This window comes from Phocoena phocoena, chromosome 13 (assembly GCF_963924675.1).
Source record: "Phocoena phocoena chromosome 13, mPhoPho1.1, whole genome shotgun sequence".
In the NCBI taxonomy this organism is placed as follows: domain Eukaryota; kingdom Metazoa; phylum Chordata; class Mammalia; order Artiodactyla; family Phocoenidae; genus Phocoena; species Phocoena phocoena.
Genome location: NC_089231.1, coordinates 69301275 through 69319164, shown reverse-complemented (window position 1 = coordinate 69319164; position 17890 = coordinate 69301275). Strand labels below are relative to the sequence as shown.

General features: G+C 57.9%; 1 protein-coding gene across 1 annotated transcript in view; it reads right to left on the bottom strand.

Annotated features, from left to right (window-relative positions):
* TTC28 (tetratricopeptide repeat domain 28) overlaps positions 1-17890 on the bottom strand; it is a 576727-nt gene that overhangs the window by 15110 nt on the left and 543727 nt on the right. Inside the window, exons 15-16 of the mRNA XM_065889510.1 lie at positions 11172-11316; positions 1008-1187 (exon numbers count right to left, since the gene is read on the bottom strand). Of these exons, the coding sequence (XP_065745582.1) occupies positions 1008-1187; positions 11172-11316 (325 nt within the window). The remainder of the gene's footprint in view (positions 1-1007; positions 1188-11171; positions 11317-17890) is intronic.

Below are 17890 nucleotides of genomic sequence, written 5' to 3'. Positions count from 1 at the left end.
GCCTGTCGGGAGACGGGACTCTTGCACTCTCTGGTTCATCACTGCCTCCCACGGTGCCCTGGCAGCAGGAGAGGTGAGTCGACCCTCCGTGCCGGACGGCACACAGCGGGCTCATGGTTGGGGTTCACAGTCAACCATGGACATGAGGAAAACTTGGAGAAAATCATTTCTTTCACCTTGAACTGATTCTGTCCCATGAGAAGTACAATTCAGCAACAAAAACAGTCATAACTAAGTTCTCCAAAACCCGTGAGGCAGAAACTGACCTGGCTGGAACCATGCCAATGACCAAGGTCAACGGAGGCCAAGGCAGGTCCCGTGGGGGCCGCCCACACGCAGGCCTGGGGCAGGAGTGTCGGGGCAGGAGGGAGCCCAGGTCTCAGGGTATCTGGGCGAGTTTAGAGAAGGGAAGAGGGCTCAGGGCTGGCTCCGAAGGCCCTCTAGGTAGGTGGGCAGCACCAGGGGTGGCTGTGGGCTAAGCCCTGACCTGCGGCGGGCCACTGTCACCCCCTTGAGTCCACAGAGTTCATCCCACACTGATTTTTGCTGAATGGGACCCAAGTCCTGAAAGCCACCCATTTGTTTTCGGTTCTTTGTCGGCCTGTGGGGCCCCTGCCCACTTGACGCTAATCCCATCTGTCTGCCCTCCGTGCCTGCGGCCCCTCTGCTGGGCACACTCGGCGCCCACTCAGCAGTCAGCTTGGCGGGTGAGTGCGGCCCCCAGGGCGTGACCCGCTTCGTCAGACAGGCGGCATGGCCTCCAGCCTGACTCAGTGCTGGGAGTAGCTCCCAACCCTGGTGTCACAGCAAAGCAACGCAGAGAGAAATGACACACATGGTGGCCTCCTGGGGTGGCAAAGGGTTCGGGAGGCTGTCCCCCTGCCTTCGGACGGATCTGCTCCAAAGTCACCCCACCAGCCGCAAACTAGGGAGTCCATACCTCCTCCTGCGGACGCCAGCCCAGCCAGAGGGACGGCGCCCCAAACACCCAGGTGGGCCTGACTTACCTTGGCCTGAGGACCGAGGGAGCGGATGGAAGGGACGGCGATGAGGGCGAAGCGCTCGTACAGGTACTCATTGGAGGAGCTTCCTTTCAGGAGGGCGAACGGGATGAGGTAGAGCTCCCCCTCAAGAACCAGGACCAGTTGCCGGTGCCGGCCCACAGGGCCGCTGGAGTGCATCAAGCCCTGCGGGGTGAGTGGAGCGGCTGACACACCCAGCGGGGGGGACGCCTGGGGAGGACCAGGCACCCCCGCCCCCAGGGGGGCCGCTCAGGGAGTGGGGGCGATGGGCGGGGCTCCCTCCCACCTGCCTCACAGGTGCCACCCAAGGAGGAGGGTAGAGGAGCTGGGCCAGGAGGGAGACTGCTGTCACCCGTCACGAAGGGTGTCCCACAAAGACAAGGATCAGCCTGGGTCATCCAAATGTTTCTACAGATGGCAGGGGATTCATGCAAAGGGCAGCTGTCCCAGAAAGCACTCAGTGAGTCATGGTGCACCCGATGGACCAGGGCAGGAGATGCTACGTTGGCACAGGGACCCTACGGGCAGTGTAGGAATGACCCTGTCACACAGGCAGTGAGGTCTCAACCAAAGCGGGACGTGCCGTCCATTTCAGTGGACAGGAGGCGAGAGAACTGGCGTGCAGACAGAAGCTTTGGGAACCAGGATGACATCCCCGGAGGAGAAGGGTTCTGGATTCCAGGACCTCAAGTCACCTCAGGCCTCTGTGTCCCTCCCCCGAGGACAGGATGGCCCCATGACCCCAGGCTCTGCAGGGGCTGTCCCCACTCGCTCCCCCGGTGCTGGCAGGGAATCTGACACTGATGGGATCCCCATCACTCCTGAAAGGCCCAGGCGGGGACCTGAGGGAAGGGTGAGTGCATGCGGACCCAGAGCAGACAGACACCCCTCATGCTCCAACAGAATTGCTCATGGAGACTAAGGCCGGATGAATCTGGATAACGCAAGTGGCAATGACTGTGAAAACCAGACTAGACATAGGCTAGGTGTGAATAAAGAGATGAAGCAGCCACAGGAGCCTGTGGGGAGAATGTGCAGGGCCCACAGACCGCGGGCACCAGGTGCCAGGTGCTGGGCGGCCCTGAGCCCTGGAGTGCTGGCTCGGGGGAGGGTCACAGCCGGGTCCCCCCCCACATCCCTCTGTTGCCCAAGCCACTGCGCTCTGGAGGAGCGAGTGTCCACGGCCGCGCTCCTGTGGGCACTGGGCTGAGGGTGCAGAGGGCATTCAGCTAACCCAAAGGGACACGCGCCTGGCGGGACATTCTGTCTGTACAAACCCCCTGTGGCTTTCTTTCTTTTTTTAAAATTCTAGATGCATCTAAAGAAAGCAGAAGTAAAAATTACTGGGCCACCTGTTTCTTTTTTTCTTTAAGAGCTACTTTCCAAGAAAAGGTAAAAGTATCGCTGTACAACCCAGGAAGGAAGAAGTAGGGTGTGCACAGTGACCGCTCCAGGGGTCAACTCTGGGCTCCGTGTCCCCACCGTGGGCCACACCGAGGCCCCTGCCTGGCCTGGCACAGGGAGGAGGCTCTAGAAGGCCCTCTGGAGGGCAGACTGCTGGCTGCTGCAGTGCACCCAGAGGCCCTGGGGGCTGGGCCGGAGCAGCTGGGCTGAGGACACCCTGACCTCGGGGATAGGTCAGCAGCTGTGACAGTGACAACTGCTCGCTGCCCAGCCAGAGCACTGCTGCCCGGCACGTGGGCAATGTGGGGGCTCAGGCCACCTGCCATGGGCAGAACCAGACCCATCCTCGCCTGATCCAGGGTCACCAGGCATCACTGGACGGGGTGGCAGCCCTACCCCTGCAGACCTTCCCTGGACTCCACCTGCCAGAGCGCCAACCCTGATAAGTCTCTGTCAGGTGTCATTCCAGAGGTCACGGGCTTCACGGGGACACAGCACTCTCAGACAAGTCCCCCGTCACGACAGCACCTGTCACATGAAGTGAAGGTAGTTGAAGGGTGCTGGGCCAGGTAAGAGGCTGGACGCTGCTTAGAGAAAAGGTCCACAGGCAGCGTGCCTTTGAAGGGACTCTGCTAACTCCGCCCACAAGACTGTCTTGTCTGAGGCACAAGCCTGAAGAGGGTGATGTCACGTCCTGGGAAGAGCTCAGGTGTCTTCTGCGACGACTGATTTCTGATTTCTCCATCAGCCACTAGAGTCTAAGGTGGGTGACTGGGTGATGGGGAGCCACGTCAGTTCAGGACTCAGTTCCTGCTCGAGAGCTCACGATGATGCAATGTCTCAGAAAACAAAACGTGCACAAGAAACCACTACTGAGTGAGACCACGGAAGTGTAAAATGCCAGCCCCGGAGGGTGGGACACGATGCTGGGCCCGCCCCCCCCCCCCCCCCCCCCCCCCCCCCCCCCGCTGCTGCTCTGCATGTGAGGGTGGGGAGGCCCCACCTGGGCAGACGAGGCCCATGGGTCACACGGAGGGCAAGGCTGGAGAGGGACTCGGGAGCCAGATGGTGGAGGCCTGAGGCTGAGCAGGGAGTGTGGCTCTCGCAGGCTGTGGGGACCTGCGTCCTCTGCTGCGGAACCTCTGATGAAGCCTTGAAAGGCAGCCTGCACCAACGAGACCCAACGAGACGGGCTGCACGCGGTAATTCAGACGAGGAAACGCAGCGGAGAGAAGGGGACAGGACTCGCCAGGACTTGGTGAAGAGTGGCCTTAGCAGCAAGGAGAGGGAAACGCCTCTGAAACTCTAGCCTGGGAGCTTGCGAGCCTGTCTCTGAACCGTGTACCAGAATTCATAGGTCCAGGTCCTCCCGGGACAGCACCTCGCGGCAGGTTCTGGCCTGGCACGCACAGCCCTGGGTGAGGGCTCCAAACGGGACCCTTGTTCAGCAGAGGGGAAGGAGGTGGGTGGTGGCAGACGGGCTGCATGGCAGATGGGCATCTCTGGTTAAAGGCAGCGGGAACACTGACCGAACGTGTTGGAACAGGGGCCCTGAAAGCTGTCCTCTGCATCCTGCCTCCAGGACACACGAGCGTCACCCTGGCACGGAAGGATCAGCCATAATCCAACGTGAACTTAAACACAGAGAGCACAGTGATGTCTCCATGCAAGCTGCACCTCGTCTGTTAGATGGAAAAGGAGAGAGAGTTCAAGGAAGCGCTATTCTGCGCCTCCGTCTGCCAGTCTGGGAAGGGCTCGCTGGCTTCTGAAGCCCTGGGTTTGAAGGACAAAAGGGCTCCGCATCGCCCCCACACCCACCGCGAGCACAGTCCAACAAATGCCAGCAAGGACTCCGACTCTCTGACCCCTACAGTTTCCAGAAAGGTGTCTTCTGAAATAGAAAACACCGGGCCAAGTGCCCTAAAATCTGTTTATTCCCCCAGGAAGCGTCCCTTCGCTCTCACCAGGGCCGTGATCCTGCCTGTCGCAGCAAACACGGCTGGAGGGCTCGCGGCGCCAGGCCGGCCGGGCTGGAGGGGAGGCGGGCAGTGAGAGGATGAAAACGGGCGAAGCCCAGGCTTTGCAGAGGAGAGAGGGCTCCTCTCCACAGGGGCCTCCAGGCGGCTGTCATCAGCTCCCACCTCAGCTCCCAACGCCCTGTCCTCACCTGCTCTTCACACGCTGCTTCCTGCAGCCTGTTCTCCCGAGCGACACGTGCTGCCCTGAGGCGTGTGTGCGTGTGCGTGCGTGTGTGCGTGCGCGTGCGTGTGCGTGCGCACGCGTACTAAACGCAGCCCCGCCGTGGCCCCGCCAGCGGTGGCTCCTGGCCTCCTCGCAGCCGCACTCGGGGGTGGCCCGGCTGACCAGGGAACAGCCCGCTCCCGGGGAGTGGGTGGAGGGGGAGCCACACCTCATCAGTGTCCGTCCTTCCTGGGTTTCGCTCCCTCAGCCCAGGAGAACCACACAGTCTCCTGTATCTCACAGTTACCCCTTCACCACAGGAAAGAGTCTTGATACTGATCTCCCCTAGTTAACCTACCTGTGCTTTCTAGCTCCGGACCAGACCCAGACCCTCTGTTGAGCGGGGTTTGGAAGGTTGGAAAGCCTTGCCCAGTGACCAGGAAGGGAAGGCACATTCCGGGAGAGGCCTTCGCCACGGGGTCTGGGCCCGTGTGCTGGGTCGGGAGCTCTGGGGGATCTGGAACTGCTAGATGATGGGGTGTGTGGTTAGGGGAGAGGTGGAGGGGGTTCTGAGAACATCGACAAGACTCTCACCTCCCTGCCCCTCAGTTCCCGAACCCACGGGACAGCACTGACGCCGCGACTTCACAGGCAGCGTGTGGGGCTCTAGGCAGGCCCTCAGCACATACCAGTCAAACATGAATTCTCAACTGCCTCCAGGTGCTTTAAGTAAGAGGAACACAGGTCCTATTATTCATACTATTCTTTCCTAATGGGTCTCGATCATTTTTCTAGTACAACTCATTCCCTTTCCCTCCTGTGTTTGTAAATGTGGCCAAAACACGTAAATGGCCTCTTTGGAGCATCCAGCTCCACATGGAACCCAGGGACTCAGGGATACCGCCATCACCACGGTCCTCCTCACCTGCACGTCTCCACCACCATCATCCACAGCTCTTCACTGAGTATCCACCACACCTGACACCTGTGAAACCCACCGCCGAGCAGTTACCCTGACGTCCAATTTCCGAGTTGGCAGTTCCCCCGGGCAACCCCCACGGGTCCCAAGTGTTTGCCTGGGTGGTGAACTCTGATTCGATCACCATTTTGGTTAATGGGATCTCCCATATACACTCATGGTGACCTGGGGGGTGCTGAACTGTTTTGAAAGCACCAATATCAAACATGACGTTGCATGCGTCCCAACTCTGGCTTAAGCACTACGTGCTCTGTGCACAGCACCAGGGTCCAGAGGAGCGGCCTGCAGCCCCCATATGCGGGGAGTTCCATTTTCACGGAAGGACAGGAGGCCTCTCAGAGCCTTGCAGCATCACAGGCCAGAGAATGAACACCCCTGGTCACCACGGGGGAGGGCAAGAAAACTCCTGGGTCCATGAACTTTCCAGCAGTTTAGATCTGGGATGAAATGGACTTCACTATGTACAACAAGGATTCCAGAAGCAAAGAACTGACTGCTGGGAATCTGGATACCCCAGAACCCTGTACAGGGCTTAGGATTTTTTTCCTGACTTATATTTTTGATTGAGTGAATTGATCAAACAGAACTTTTTAAGGTAGAGAAACCTTTTATGTGACGCTTCTGAGAAATATTGGTGTCATGGATGATTATTATCAGTCTCAGTAAATATCAAAGCTGTTCAGAAAAAAACCCTGAAACCATGACTAAAAGCTACCAGGATTGTAGACACTGTATTCCAACCAGAAATGCAGAAGTCCAAATTCGACCCACTCAACTGTCCTCTCTGAACAACAAAAAACAAACCACTGGTTTGCCTGGAGATTCTGAGAAGGGGCAAACCAGAGGAATCTGGCTACGGGAGATGCATGACCAGTGGCCAACCAGAGCCAGAGGGGCCTGCCGGCCACCCAGCGTCCAGTCTCAGCCAAGTCAGCCCAGGGGTCTGCTCACGCAAAGAGGCCTCTCTGTAGCCGAAATGGTGAAAACGAGCCCACACGCCCTCAGTGGAAGGCGTGCCTTGGCTCCCCCAGAACCTACTGGGGTCAGGCTGAGACGGGGGTGGTTGAACATCAGCTCGAATCGACCCAAGGGGCCCTGACACAGGTGAGAACACCGCTTGCCTGGCAGGAGCTCGCTGATTGGCCTGGCGCTCTCACCACTGCTTCAGCAGTCCAGACAGCTTGTGAGTCGTTGCCTCCGTTTTTCCTTCTCCTAATCAGCTGTGGTGACACTTGCGGTCCTTGGGTGACGTCTGTCCTATCCATGTGAATGTTACCACAAAGTCCCAATCAGAAATCAGACAGCCTGGCGGTGCCCATCTCACGGGCCTTGTCCCCCCTCCACACTCTGGAGTCAAGGTCGGACTGTTGTGTGACAAGCCTTTGAAGATGACCTCCAAAGCCTCCAGTCTATTTACAAACCAGGCACCTGACCAGTTGGTCTCATCTAACGGGTAAGGATAAGCTAGGTTATCACACCGCTTTACAAGAGTCCCTTTCCCCCAGAGCAGACATCACAGTCACGACCCTGCCAAAGCCAAGCTCTCCTCCTGGTCAAGCCCCTGGCAGAGCCAGACCCGTACTTTGAGTTTTCAGAGGAGAGGTCCTGGGCCATCCTGGAGATCTGGTGTCTAGGAAGGCAGTTTACCAACCTAACCGATGTGAACGGCAAGTTTTAAATCAGTTTCTGGGGTCCTGAACCAAATAAGTCCGCTTAGCCTGGAGGCTTCTTTAGTCAAGAGCAGAGGTGGATGAGGGGGACCATTCCTTCTGACCAGAGTCATTCACTCCTCCTACCTGTCCTATCATCTTGGCTTTGACGACTGTAAACTTAGCAAACAGGGAATTTAAATAAATGGAAACAATTATAAGGATGACAGAGACTATAACTAGAACAAGCCCAGGGACTTGTTAAATCACATTTAAAGAGTGATTTGACCAAATCCTACGGAATTTTAGACTCTACACCTGGGTCCTTAATGCTAGCAGCTTCTGGCTTTGGATGAAGCCCCGTCTGCAGACTGAGGGGTAATTCGGGGCCTGCGCTTCACGTGGAGCAGCCCTGGGTGCACGTGGTTCTGCGTGTCCCTGTGGCGAGTCCAGGCTTGGGCACGAGTTACTACCCTTCACTCCACGGTGACGAAGAACAAATGCCACGGACACAAACCGGGTCCCGGTCCCTCTCACACTAGCGCGTGCCACTTTGGTGACATTTTCTCCTTTGGGTCTGAGACAGGATTTGACTTAATGTTTGATGATGGCTCATGTGCAGATGGAACAGGGCCTCCTCAATGATAACTGGACATGCTCACCCGTCCTGACAGCAAAGGACAGCGTGCTTCAAGGAAAGAGCCAAGGCAGTGTTTCCCTTCAGCTAAATTAAATCAAGTCCTGGTGCAAGCCTGCGGTAAAATATTATTCTGTTCCACTTTTCATATCATCTGACCTAGTCCCTTAGCAACAGGACTGAGGCTAAACAAAGGCAGTTGTTCAAATAATTATACGTCCCATGTGAAGAGGCTAATCGTTTTAGTCTTGAAGTGTCATTAATTCATAATCTTGGACTTTTGGTTTTGATTTGTATTTTCACTGAAAATGTGAAGAAGGCCTGGCTCTGTCTGGCAGCTGACAGCGGCGGGAGTGGCGGACGGTGCCGTGTCGCCCTCTAGTGGCCTCCGGAGCAGGGCGGGAAGCAGCAGTGGTAGCCCTCCGCCAGGCAGTGCGCTGAGCGGCAGCACAGTCCTTGAGCATCATACCCGGCAAACCGCCCCCGCCCCCAGTCTCCTCTGTGCCCGGTGTGCGCCCGGCTGTGCCTGGCACGTGTCAATAAACACGTGAATGGGGAAGGAACTCCTGATTAGATCCCAGCTCTTCGGTGAAGTGGTTTTACTGAACCGCAGTGAGTCCCATTAGTCAGCCAAGGGAAAGCTCTTGCCCTGATCATTTACTTTAACGACCTCTGAAAGGTTTTACTCCACATCTCTCGTGAGGCAGCCTAACTTCTTCACTGTGCTCAAACTCCTCAGTCACAAAAGGACTAAATATCAGGAACTAAATGCTTTCAAACTAAATGCCTCACTTCAAGACGAGACGCACCCCTGAGGGTCACACCCGTTCACGCATGCAGTTCCCAAGCACAGAGGGGCCGCCGCAGCCTCAGGACGCCGGCACGCACGTCGGGGGGCCGGGGTTTCCTTCCTTAGGCAACTGTATAAAGACATGACTTCGATCATAGTTCTAACTCGTTTGGGGCTCGAGTCCATAAATCTTCCCCCTCCCGGCACCCCTGGAGGAGCACAGATGTCCAGACACAAGCAGTCACTAATCCCACTGGCATGTTTATGTTCTTTAAGTCATAGGGGAAAGTCCTCAGAGAGAAAAACTGTCTAAGAAACACAGGGCAGAGTTTATGAACTCATGGGACCCCTTCAAGGATGACTCGTGGCTGTAGCAGCCTCTCTCCTGGGTGGAAACGCTGCAATGGATGGAGGGAGGGGTTGCCTCTCTCCGCCCCCAGCCTCTTCCAGCTGCTCTCCACCGCAAGGATTTCTGTCTTTGATACAAGGGAAGAGCCCCTTCCCTGGCCAAAAGGGGCGGTGTCAACCAGCGAAACAAACAATGCTCAGGTGTGGGTCCCCTGCAGGCACTTCACTGGACTTGGGATCTACCCAGAAGTAAGCCGGAACCAGCACCGGGCTGGTTGACAGGGTCAGGGGCTCACAGACTCAAAGCGGCTCCAGGGCAGGCCCAGCCCTTTCCTTCTGCTTGATAACCTCTTGGAAAGCTCCCAGCTGCCACAAAAGAGTGGTCACAGAAAACCCATTAGCTGACTTCTGCCTTGGGTCTTCTGTTTTGTATCCAGACTAGACCCAAAAAACAAATGCAGCTTTGGACCACGTACCATCTATAAATTTTACTGAGTGCCAACACGCACCAGGCCCCATAACAGCTGCTAAGGACACAGACATGGCTCTGCTTGGTGGCATCGTCCTCAATTTCTAATGAGGACACAGGTACTCAAGGAGGGGTACCAGCTTGGCCAAGGTCACCTAGCCAGGAAAAGGCAGTGCTAGACATGAGTCCAGGCTTCCAGCTCCTAGAGGCTCTATGCTTCCCTCCACCCCTGTGTCTCTGAGCGAGGGAAGTCCAGAGGGCACCACCAGGCACTGCAGCCTCCTGAAAAATATCAGGCAAGTTGACACACATCCTGGGAAGGCCAGGCCAGGAGATGCACTGGCATTTCCTGAGGGTGAAGGGATCACTGTCAAGGTGAGGACACCTTGAGGATGCACCTCACCCCTGTCAGTTGGCTAAAGTGGAAGAGAGCTGCTGATGGGCCACTCCAACACCTGTGAGACGAATCTCCCACCTGGCTGTGGGGAGCTGCTAGGAGGGACACACAGGCTGGCTCCCTGAGGGCCCATCGATCCCCACCCTTCCCAGCTGCGAGCTGGGCCCCCCAGGAGCACAGCCTCCACTTGCTGCAGGGGCCTGTTATGAACTGGATGCTTGTGCCCCCCCAATTTATATGTGCATGCCCTAGGTCCCCAGTGTGATGGTATTTGGAGGTAGGACCTTGGGGAGATAATTCAGCTTAGATGAGGTCATGAGGGCAGGACCTCCATGATGGGATTCGTGTCCTCAGAAGAAGAGGAAGAGACCTGAGTGTGCTCACTCTCCCCGTCTCTCTGTCTCTGTCTTTCTCTCCATCACGTGAGGACACGTGCGAAAGTAGCTGTTTTCAAGCCAGGAAGAGGTCTCCCACCAAGAATCTGGGGTTTCCAGCCTCCAGGACTGTGAGAAATAAATGTCGGTTGTTTAAGCCCCAGTCGGCAGCATTTCGTTACAGCGGCCAGAGCTGACTAATACCCAGTCGCATACAAAAGCATCTGATGGGCTCACCGTTCAGATTCACAAGATCCCTGAGTCCTTTGGCAGCCCTCCCCCAACACCCTCCCGCCAGTTACAGAGCCACGTCTGGATTGAAAAGTGATGTGCGAAGACTAGGGCCACAGAAACCTGTCAGTAGCCGCGCTCAACCTTCTCGAGAAACCACAAGTGCAAGGGTGTCTCTGCCACTGGACCCTGTGGTGGAGTGAGTCCTGACAAGGGCAGAGGCCAAGGGTCTGTTCTCAACAGGAAGCAGCCCTGGGCTTGAAGCTGCTCAGGCGAGACCCTCAGATGAGCAGTGGGTGGGGGAGCGCTGACTGCTGAGGAGATGGGGGAGATGCGTGCAGCCCTGCGCCACCAGGCCTCCCCAAGTCTGACGAGCAAGGTGGGAAGAAGCAGCATCTCATTTGCACCTGAGGTCACAGAGGCCAAACTGACTGGCCGGCCAGTAAGGAGCCGGGCTGCGACCTGAACCCGGATCTGCCTGCCCACTTGGAGCTCAGGGCCCATCCACTAACCAGCAGCCAACCCAGAACACGCGTCCACTTGGGCTTCTGGACGCCGACTGAGAAGCTGGACAGAGAAGCCCCATGTCTGGAAAACCTCTTCTGTCTCAGGAGCCTGTTTTTTGTCTGGGGGGTGCTGAGCGGGAAGTGATGCGTCCTGACGCCAAGGAGCCCTGGGCCGGGCGCTTACCCCTTCCATGGGTGCCACGAGCAGGTCGTACAGAGCGCGGAGCGGCGGCCTGGCAAACGAGCTCTGCCTCCTGGGAAGAGAGGAGGTCCCGTCCTTGATGGGCGACGTGGCGTTGCCGACCAGGCTGGTCATGCTCTGGCAGCTCCTGGGGAGAGAAGGACAGGGGTGACATCGGGCACAGGCTCCGTTCCTGTTCCTGGAGAAGGGAGCTGCGAGGCCACCCAGCAGGATGCGCAGGCCTCCCTCCCTCTGGCCTCAACCCCTCCCCCTCAGGTACTGTTCACAGCACAGTGAGCACTGACAGACACCACAGGGCGGACCAGCTGCACACAGCAGCTTACATGGCTGTGGAGTTTTTCTGCATAATCAAATGTCCTGAAGTGCTCTTCAAAGGATTTAATTACATCCTTGCATGGAGCGACTGGGCAGGCAGACGTGAGGACCATGAGAATCGGGGCAGCCACCAAACTGCTCGGAAGACGCACGTGCCCCAAGACCAACTAACGTCCAGGGCGCTGGTCTTGTTGGGGCCAACGAGGATCCTGTTGGCCCCAACCTGGGCTCAGGTCAGCCTCCGGCCCCCACCGGAGCCCCAGCACAGCCCGAGGCCCCGCATGGGGGGGTGGTCAGCTCAGGAGCAGCGGCAGGGTTTTGTTTTCCTTTTTAATTTATGTTCCAAAGTTTCCAAGCACAATTTTATTAGTACAGGTGGTATTTTCAACCCCAAGGACCCCAAGTTTCACACTCCCAACACAGGCCAACAACATCCATTGAGTCACTGATGTATTGAGAAAATGTTTCCTGAGCACTGGCTACCTGCCAGGCACTGACGCAGGCCCTGGGGACCAACAGAGGACAAACGGCACAGGTGAGCAGAAGAGATGGCAGGTTGGGAAACAAACCCATCTCCACTGCAAGGACCAGGCTGCCCCCACGAGTCTTTCTGAACCAGCCCCTTGGCGTGGCTAGCGTGGCCTCAGCACAACCTCTGGTGATGGTCTGCACATGACTATCGGATAGTCAGTGGTCTCTCAACCTTGATCCAGACACTGTGCACAGTTCTGGAGTTTCTGCTATGCACTCAAGGATCTTAAGGCAGAGACCAGGTCTCACACGAGACACATGGCCAAGTAAGTACTCTGGGCAGTGGCAGCTCTGTGGTTGTTACCTAAGGAAAAGCAGAATGCGGCTTTCCCTCCTGGGCCAGGCCAGGATCCATGACCATCTAGAGAAATGATCTGAAAGATGCGTTTGCGTTTTTGAGGCATGGCTTCTGTCCCCGGCCTTCCCCCGCCCTTTGTGGTGTTCTCAGCAATGCCCCACTTCTAAATCCTAGGGTCGTGCCAAGCCAGGCTGTGAGCACCCTCAGCCCCTACCCTGCTCCTGCAAGAGAAGAAAGAGGAGGGGGCTCGGAGGGCCTGCGAGCCCGCTCATGGCCGCTCCTACATCACCCTCACTCAGAAAGCATGTAATTACAAGCGACTAGGGCTGCGGCATGTCTTTGCCATCAGAGCCAGTGAAGCACAGATAACCCTGCAGTGACACTCAGAGGCTCACTTAATTCCCTGGAATACACGGCAAAGAGCATTGCTCCCCTGAAGGAGAGAGCACCAAACTGCCCTCCAGAGATGTGCTGGAGTGACGCGCAGTGTCTGTCATGGCACCGTGTGCTCCTACACACGGCCTGTGTGTGCTTGCAGCCTGGGGAGCCCGGACTGCCACCAGAACAGCACGGTGGGGGGGGGGCCTGGCAGGACTGCGGCACCCTGCCCCACACACCCCTCACTTCACTCCTTAGACATGTATCTCCTGGACTGTGGGCTTGTTACCCCACTTGAGGCACCCGAGTCTGATTAATCTGGCCACAGACATCCAGGGAGCGCCATGTTCCCAGACAACGGCGTGGCCACAAGTCCTAACAGTGACGGACGGGGCACTCCACAAACCCCAAGGCCCTAAACGAAATAGCTCCTACTGGAGACAGAGACCCAGCTCCACATCCCAAGCTCCCCTGGTACAAGGAGACCAGCATGACCAAGCTGCACAGGGAAGGCAGGAGGGGGTGGGGAGCTGTGCGATGGACAGACCTGTGGGCACGGGTCCCAGCCTGGGGCAAGTCTCTCGCCCTCTGGGCCTCACTTTTTGCATCTGCAAAAAGGGAAAATGCTGCAGAGGGTGTCAGATAGGGGAGGATGGCTGCAAAGCGTCCAGAACCTGAAAGGTGTTGGGAGTCTCAGCTGATGGGACGATGAGTGAGAAGCCCTGGGCAGGAGGGTGGGAGTGGGCTGGGGTGCCTTTTTATTGAACCCATGAAGTGCCAGAGGCATCTAAAGGGGCCCAACAATGCTAACCCACTCCACACGCATCACTACCCCGTGATGTGCCAGGCACGTGGGTCCACAGAGGGGCTGACCCATGAGTCCCGGCACTGGGCTGTATGTAGGGAAGGGAAGAGCGCCAGCAGAGGTCCGGGGCATAAGACCCTGACTAGCTGCTGGTCAGGCAGAGCCGAGGGAGGGCTTTCTGGGAGAGGACCATTTGCTGTGGGCACAGGGGACGATCTGGAGTTAGACTGCCTGTGGACAAGGAGGGGGAAGGCTGTTCCAAGCCCAGGGAACAGCGCAGAGGGAGGCACCAGTGCTGGGAATGGAGCACTGGGGTGCTTGGGGCAGAGTGTTGGGGGCAAATGTATGGAGGGTGGGGCTGCGGGCTGGAGAGCTGGAGAGGTGAGGCGGCAGGGCGGCTGGCCCACCCCCTTCAGCACCAGGCCTGCCTGAACAGGAAGCTCCTCCCCCAGGCCGATTCCTTGCAGGGCTCATCAGAGGAAGGCCTCCTGCTGGTCTCCAGGGCTGGGACCAGGCTGGGACTCAGTGCCCTCACCCCCGGCCAGTTCAGGTGGGAAGCCAGTCGATGTCCTTGGTCAGGGCTGGTAAACACATGGCCAGTCGCTGCATGTGTTGCTTGGTGGAAGTTTCCAGGGACACTCTCTCTGGGCATCTGTACGCTTCCGGGGGCTGGGGGGTGGGCTGGGTCTCAGGCTAGGACCCACCAGGGTCACAGTAGCGAGCAGTGGTTTCCTCACCTCCACAGAGCTGCCTTGGACAGACTGCAATCAACAAGCTCCCTGTGTGTGTTGCTTCTGCTTTTGCTACAACATTCACAGTGACCTACAGTGGCTCTCATAGGGGTGCGCCTGCCTGGAGATCTGCACAAAGATGTGCCATATTTCAGAGGAGCCGAGCGGTTAAGCTCCTTCCCTGAGCGGGGGGCACGTTCCCGGACAACACAGCTGCCGCCGTGTGACTCTGCCAAGGCATGTCACTTCTGTGCTCCCCACTTTTCCTTGCTTGTAAAACGAAAGGGGTACACTAAATGCCTTGCAGGTCTCTTCTAGTTTTAAAAAATTAAAAATCTACTCACTCTAGGAAGCCATCAAAACTGCGGTGGCTCTTTTAACTGCTCTGCTGGCCACAGCCCTAGAGCACTCCCTGAGCTTGCCCGTGTCGGCGGCAGGGCGTGAGCACAGCCCTCCGGCGCTGCGATCTGTCTGGAAAGTCGGCGTTGCCAATGCACGTCCCCGTGGTCGGGATTCAGAGTCACAGCCAAGCGGCCACGGCCCCCTGGGCTCTGAACCCTGGGCCCGAGTGGTTGACAGGTGTGAGCGGATGTGTGGGATGGTCTGCTCCCTGCTGTCCTCCTTCCTGGCATTGTCGCCACGGCCCAGTGCATCCATCACACTGCGGAAGCATGGCCACAGGGCGGGGCCTCGGTGATGGCACTGCTCTGATTTCTGCGGACCCTTTCAGCCTGGCTGACTTCTCTCTGCCTGGGCAATCTGGACGCAGATGAGAGGATGGTGCTTTGACAGGGTGGAAACGTTTCCCTGGGGCAAGAGGGTGAGCCACAGGAGGGGCTGCGCCCCTACTCAGGCTCCTGCCAAGCCTGCCACACCCACATATCGCTCTCAGGACCCTAGGAGGTGGGGAGGTTCCTCTTCTACAGATCAGAGAGGCCAAGAGCCTGGACGAGGTTGCTGGCCAGGGCAGGGTCAAGCCTCCCACCTGCCGGGGAGGGAGGGGTTTTATTGTGTCCTCCCAGCATTCAGGACACACTGAGCAACCTGCACTTGCCTCTGATCCCTGCCCTCCCTGCTGCTGGGTCCACAAAGGTGACGTTGACAGCGGGCGGCCTCTCCCAGATTTCGCGGGAGCAGGAAGGAGGGCCGGGCTCCCGGGACTCCCCGCTGCTCCGCCACGCTGCTCCAGCAGGGGGCGCTGGCTCGCTTTTCTTGAGGCCTCCATTTATTGCCAGGGATCCCATCGGGCTAATTGACAGTCCAGCTCTCAGCAGAGAGGATTTTCTCACACCACATCGTGGTCTTTACCAGCTCATTCCTCAGATGATGTTTATTAATCTACTTCTGGAGAAATATTCGTTTTCTCTGCGGCTCGGCCATCTGTGTGGTAATGGGAAACGGAGGGACTAAGCACGCATCCAGGGAGACCGGAGGCAGGCAGGCAAGGGGGGAGCCGCCTGGTCTCTGCACCAGCAGGACGCAGAGCTACGAGGTGATATGTGCAGCGCTCCCGGGCAGGGCAGAGGCATCGGGGTAGTTTATGTCTCCGGAATGACAAAAGCCAGGTGGTCTGGGTAGCACTTTCGGCTCACGAATCTCCCTGCAGGGATGAAGAGATCTATTCCCCAGGCAGGGGGATTTATAACTGCCTGGGCCTGCAGAAGACCCTGTGCGCGGGGACTCGCTCGGGCTCACACGCTGATGCGCCCCACGCCGAGGCCCCTGTCTGGGGCAGGCGTGTGCCTACCGGGCGTCCGGGGAGGCCGTGGGACACCTGGGGGATGTGCGCTTGTAAGTCTCAGCCCGAACTGCCGCACTCAGCACAAGCTGGTTGCCCCGTCTGCTGAGGAGGGGAGTGAGGTCACGTGAGTGAGGTCACGTGCAGAGTCAGTGTATTGGGGGGAGGACCCACCCCAACACACACACTGGTTTCTCAGCTTTCACAGTCAAAGATGGAGAGCGAGGAGAGCAGCGGACATGGGGGAGCAGGGGCTCAGCCCCCCTCAGGTGAGACTAAGGGAGGGGCCCCACCCAGGCTGAAGACCCCAGGGATGGTGGCAGCCAGCCTGGCCCAGAGATCCCGCCCGTCCCGCCCGTCTCTCGGCACAGAGGGAGGAGCCCAAACCTAAGCTTGGTGCATCCCAGAGATTCGCAAGGACTTCCCAGGGCTCCGCACACACTTCCACCCAGAGGCAGGACTGGGAACAGGCCTCCCTTGTCTGAGGAGGGGCAGGGACCAGGCAGAATACAGGGGAGCAGAGAGGAAAGGGGCGTTTCATGAAAGCATGACAGGCGAGCTGAGCGAGGAGCCCGCTTTGCTCTTCCAGGTGCTGCGAAGCAGGGATGCCTGCCTCGCAGGCCTCCCTCCTGCGGCTTGGAGGGTCTTCTCCTTTCCCACCTTTCCCGTGTCCTCCCCTCTGTGCTCAATTCCCTGCCAGGCACTGGGGTCCTTCCCATCTGACAGGGCTGCAGAGTGAGCTGAGCCAGGAGCACTCACCGGGGCACGTCTGGCATCTTTAGGGCAACTGGAGGGAGAGGACAGGAGAGAACCATGGGACAGGGGGCCTCTTCTGGGGTGGGCCAGGCCAGGCTGACCCGTGGCCATCACTGGAATCCTCCCACCAGGCAGGTCTCACCTGCACCCCCCACACCTCCACTGTCACAGCTCAGTAAACAGAGACTCTAGGTTAAGCATCTCACCTAAGACCCAGGTCATGGGCAGGGCCCTGCTGGCAATGCAGTCAGTCAGCAGCGGGCTGGGGAGTCCAAGGCCCAGTGCTGCCACAGCCTCAGGCCCTGAACCCTCGTCTGGGGTGCCCCGTCACCCAGGATGGCGGACGCTGCACTGAGCGCTGTACTCCAGGCCGTCTGTGCGCGGGGCGCACCCAGGTCAGGCTGTGCAGGGCCAGGAGAAAGAGGAGGCCTCCCGCCACAGCGCTGAGCTCGTTCTAAGTGCAGCGGCTTTGCCCAGGCACCTGGCTCCTCACCTTCTCTGAGGCCTTTATCACATGTTTTCACTTTCCAGTGGCCAGTTCAGGAGGCTTCCTCTCTGTGCTTGCAGCAGCAGGGTCCCGGGCCTGGGGGGGATCCTGCCTCCACTCCTCGAGAGCCCCCCCACCTTTCTCAGGGGGGCCTCCTGCCTCACAGCCAAGGAGCTGGGAGCGGCCCTGGCAGACAGAGCCGAGCTCCTGTTCCATGGGCCCCTGCTGCCTGTGAAACCACTTGGGTTCCTTCCTTCCCACCCCCAGCCCTGACCTGGATGCTCCAAAATCCCCTCCGCGGCTCTGAACTGCATCTTCTGAGGGAATAGGGGCTGGCTGACCTGAGATTTGAACAAGTACCTGGGTTTTAAAGTACCAGTGGAAAGATTAATTGGCAAATCCATTATATTCAAGCAGCCAGAGATGCCTCAATTCAATTAAAAAAAAAAGGACTCTGATAGCATTCAGTGACTCTCTGCCATGAACATCCTCACATGAAGGGTTGTCTCCTCGTGGAGATGAAGGCTGTTAAGTACTGCATTTTAAGTACTTATTCAATAAGCTGTCGGTGCTTTCTGCTTGCTCACCTACCTAATCACCAAGCACCTGGTTCACTGCTCTGGTCCCTCCTCGGGAGGTGGGCTCAGGCAGAGACCCCTGCT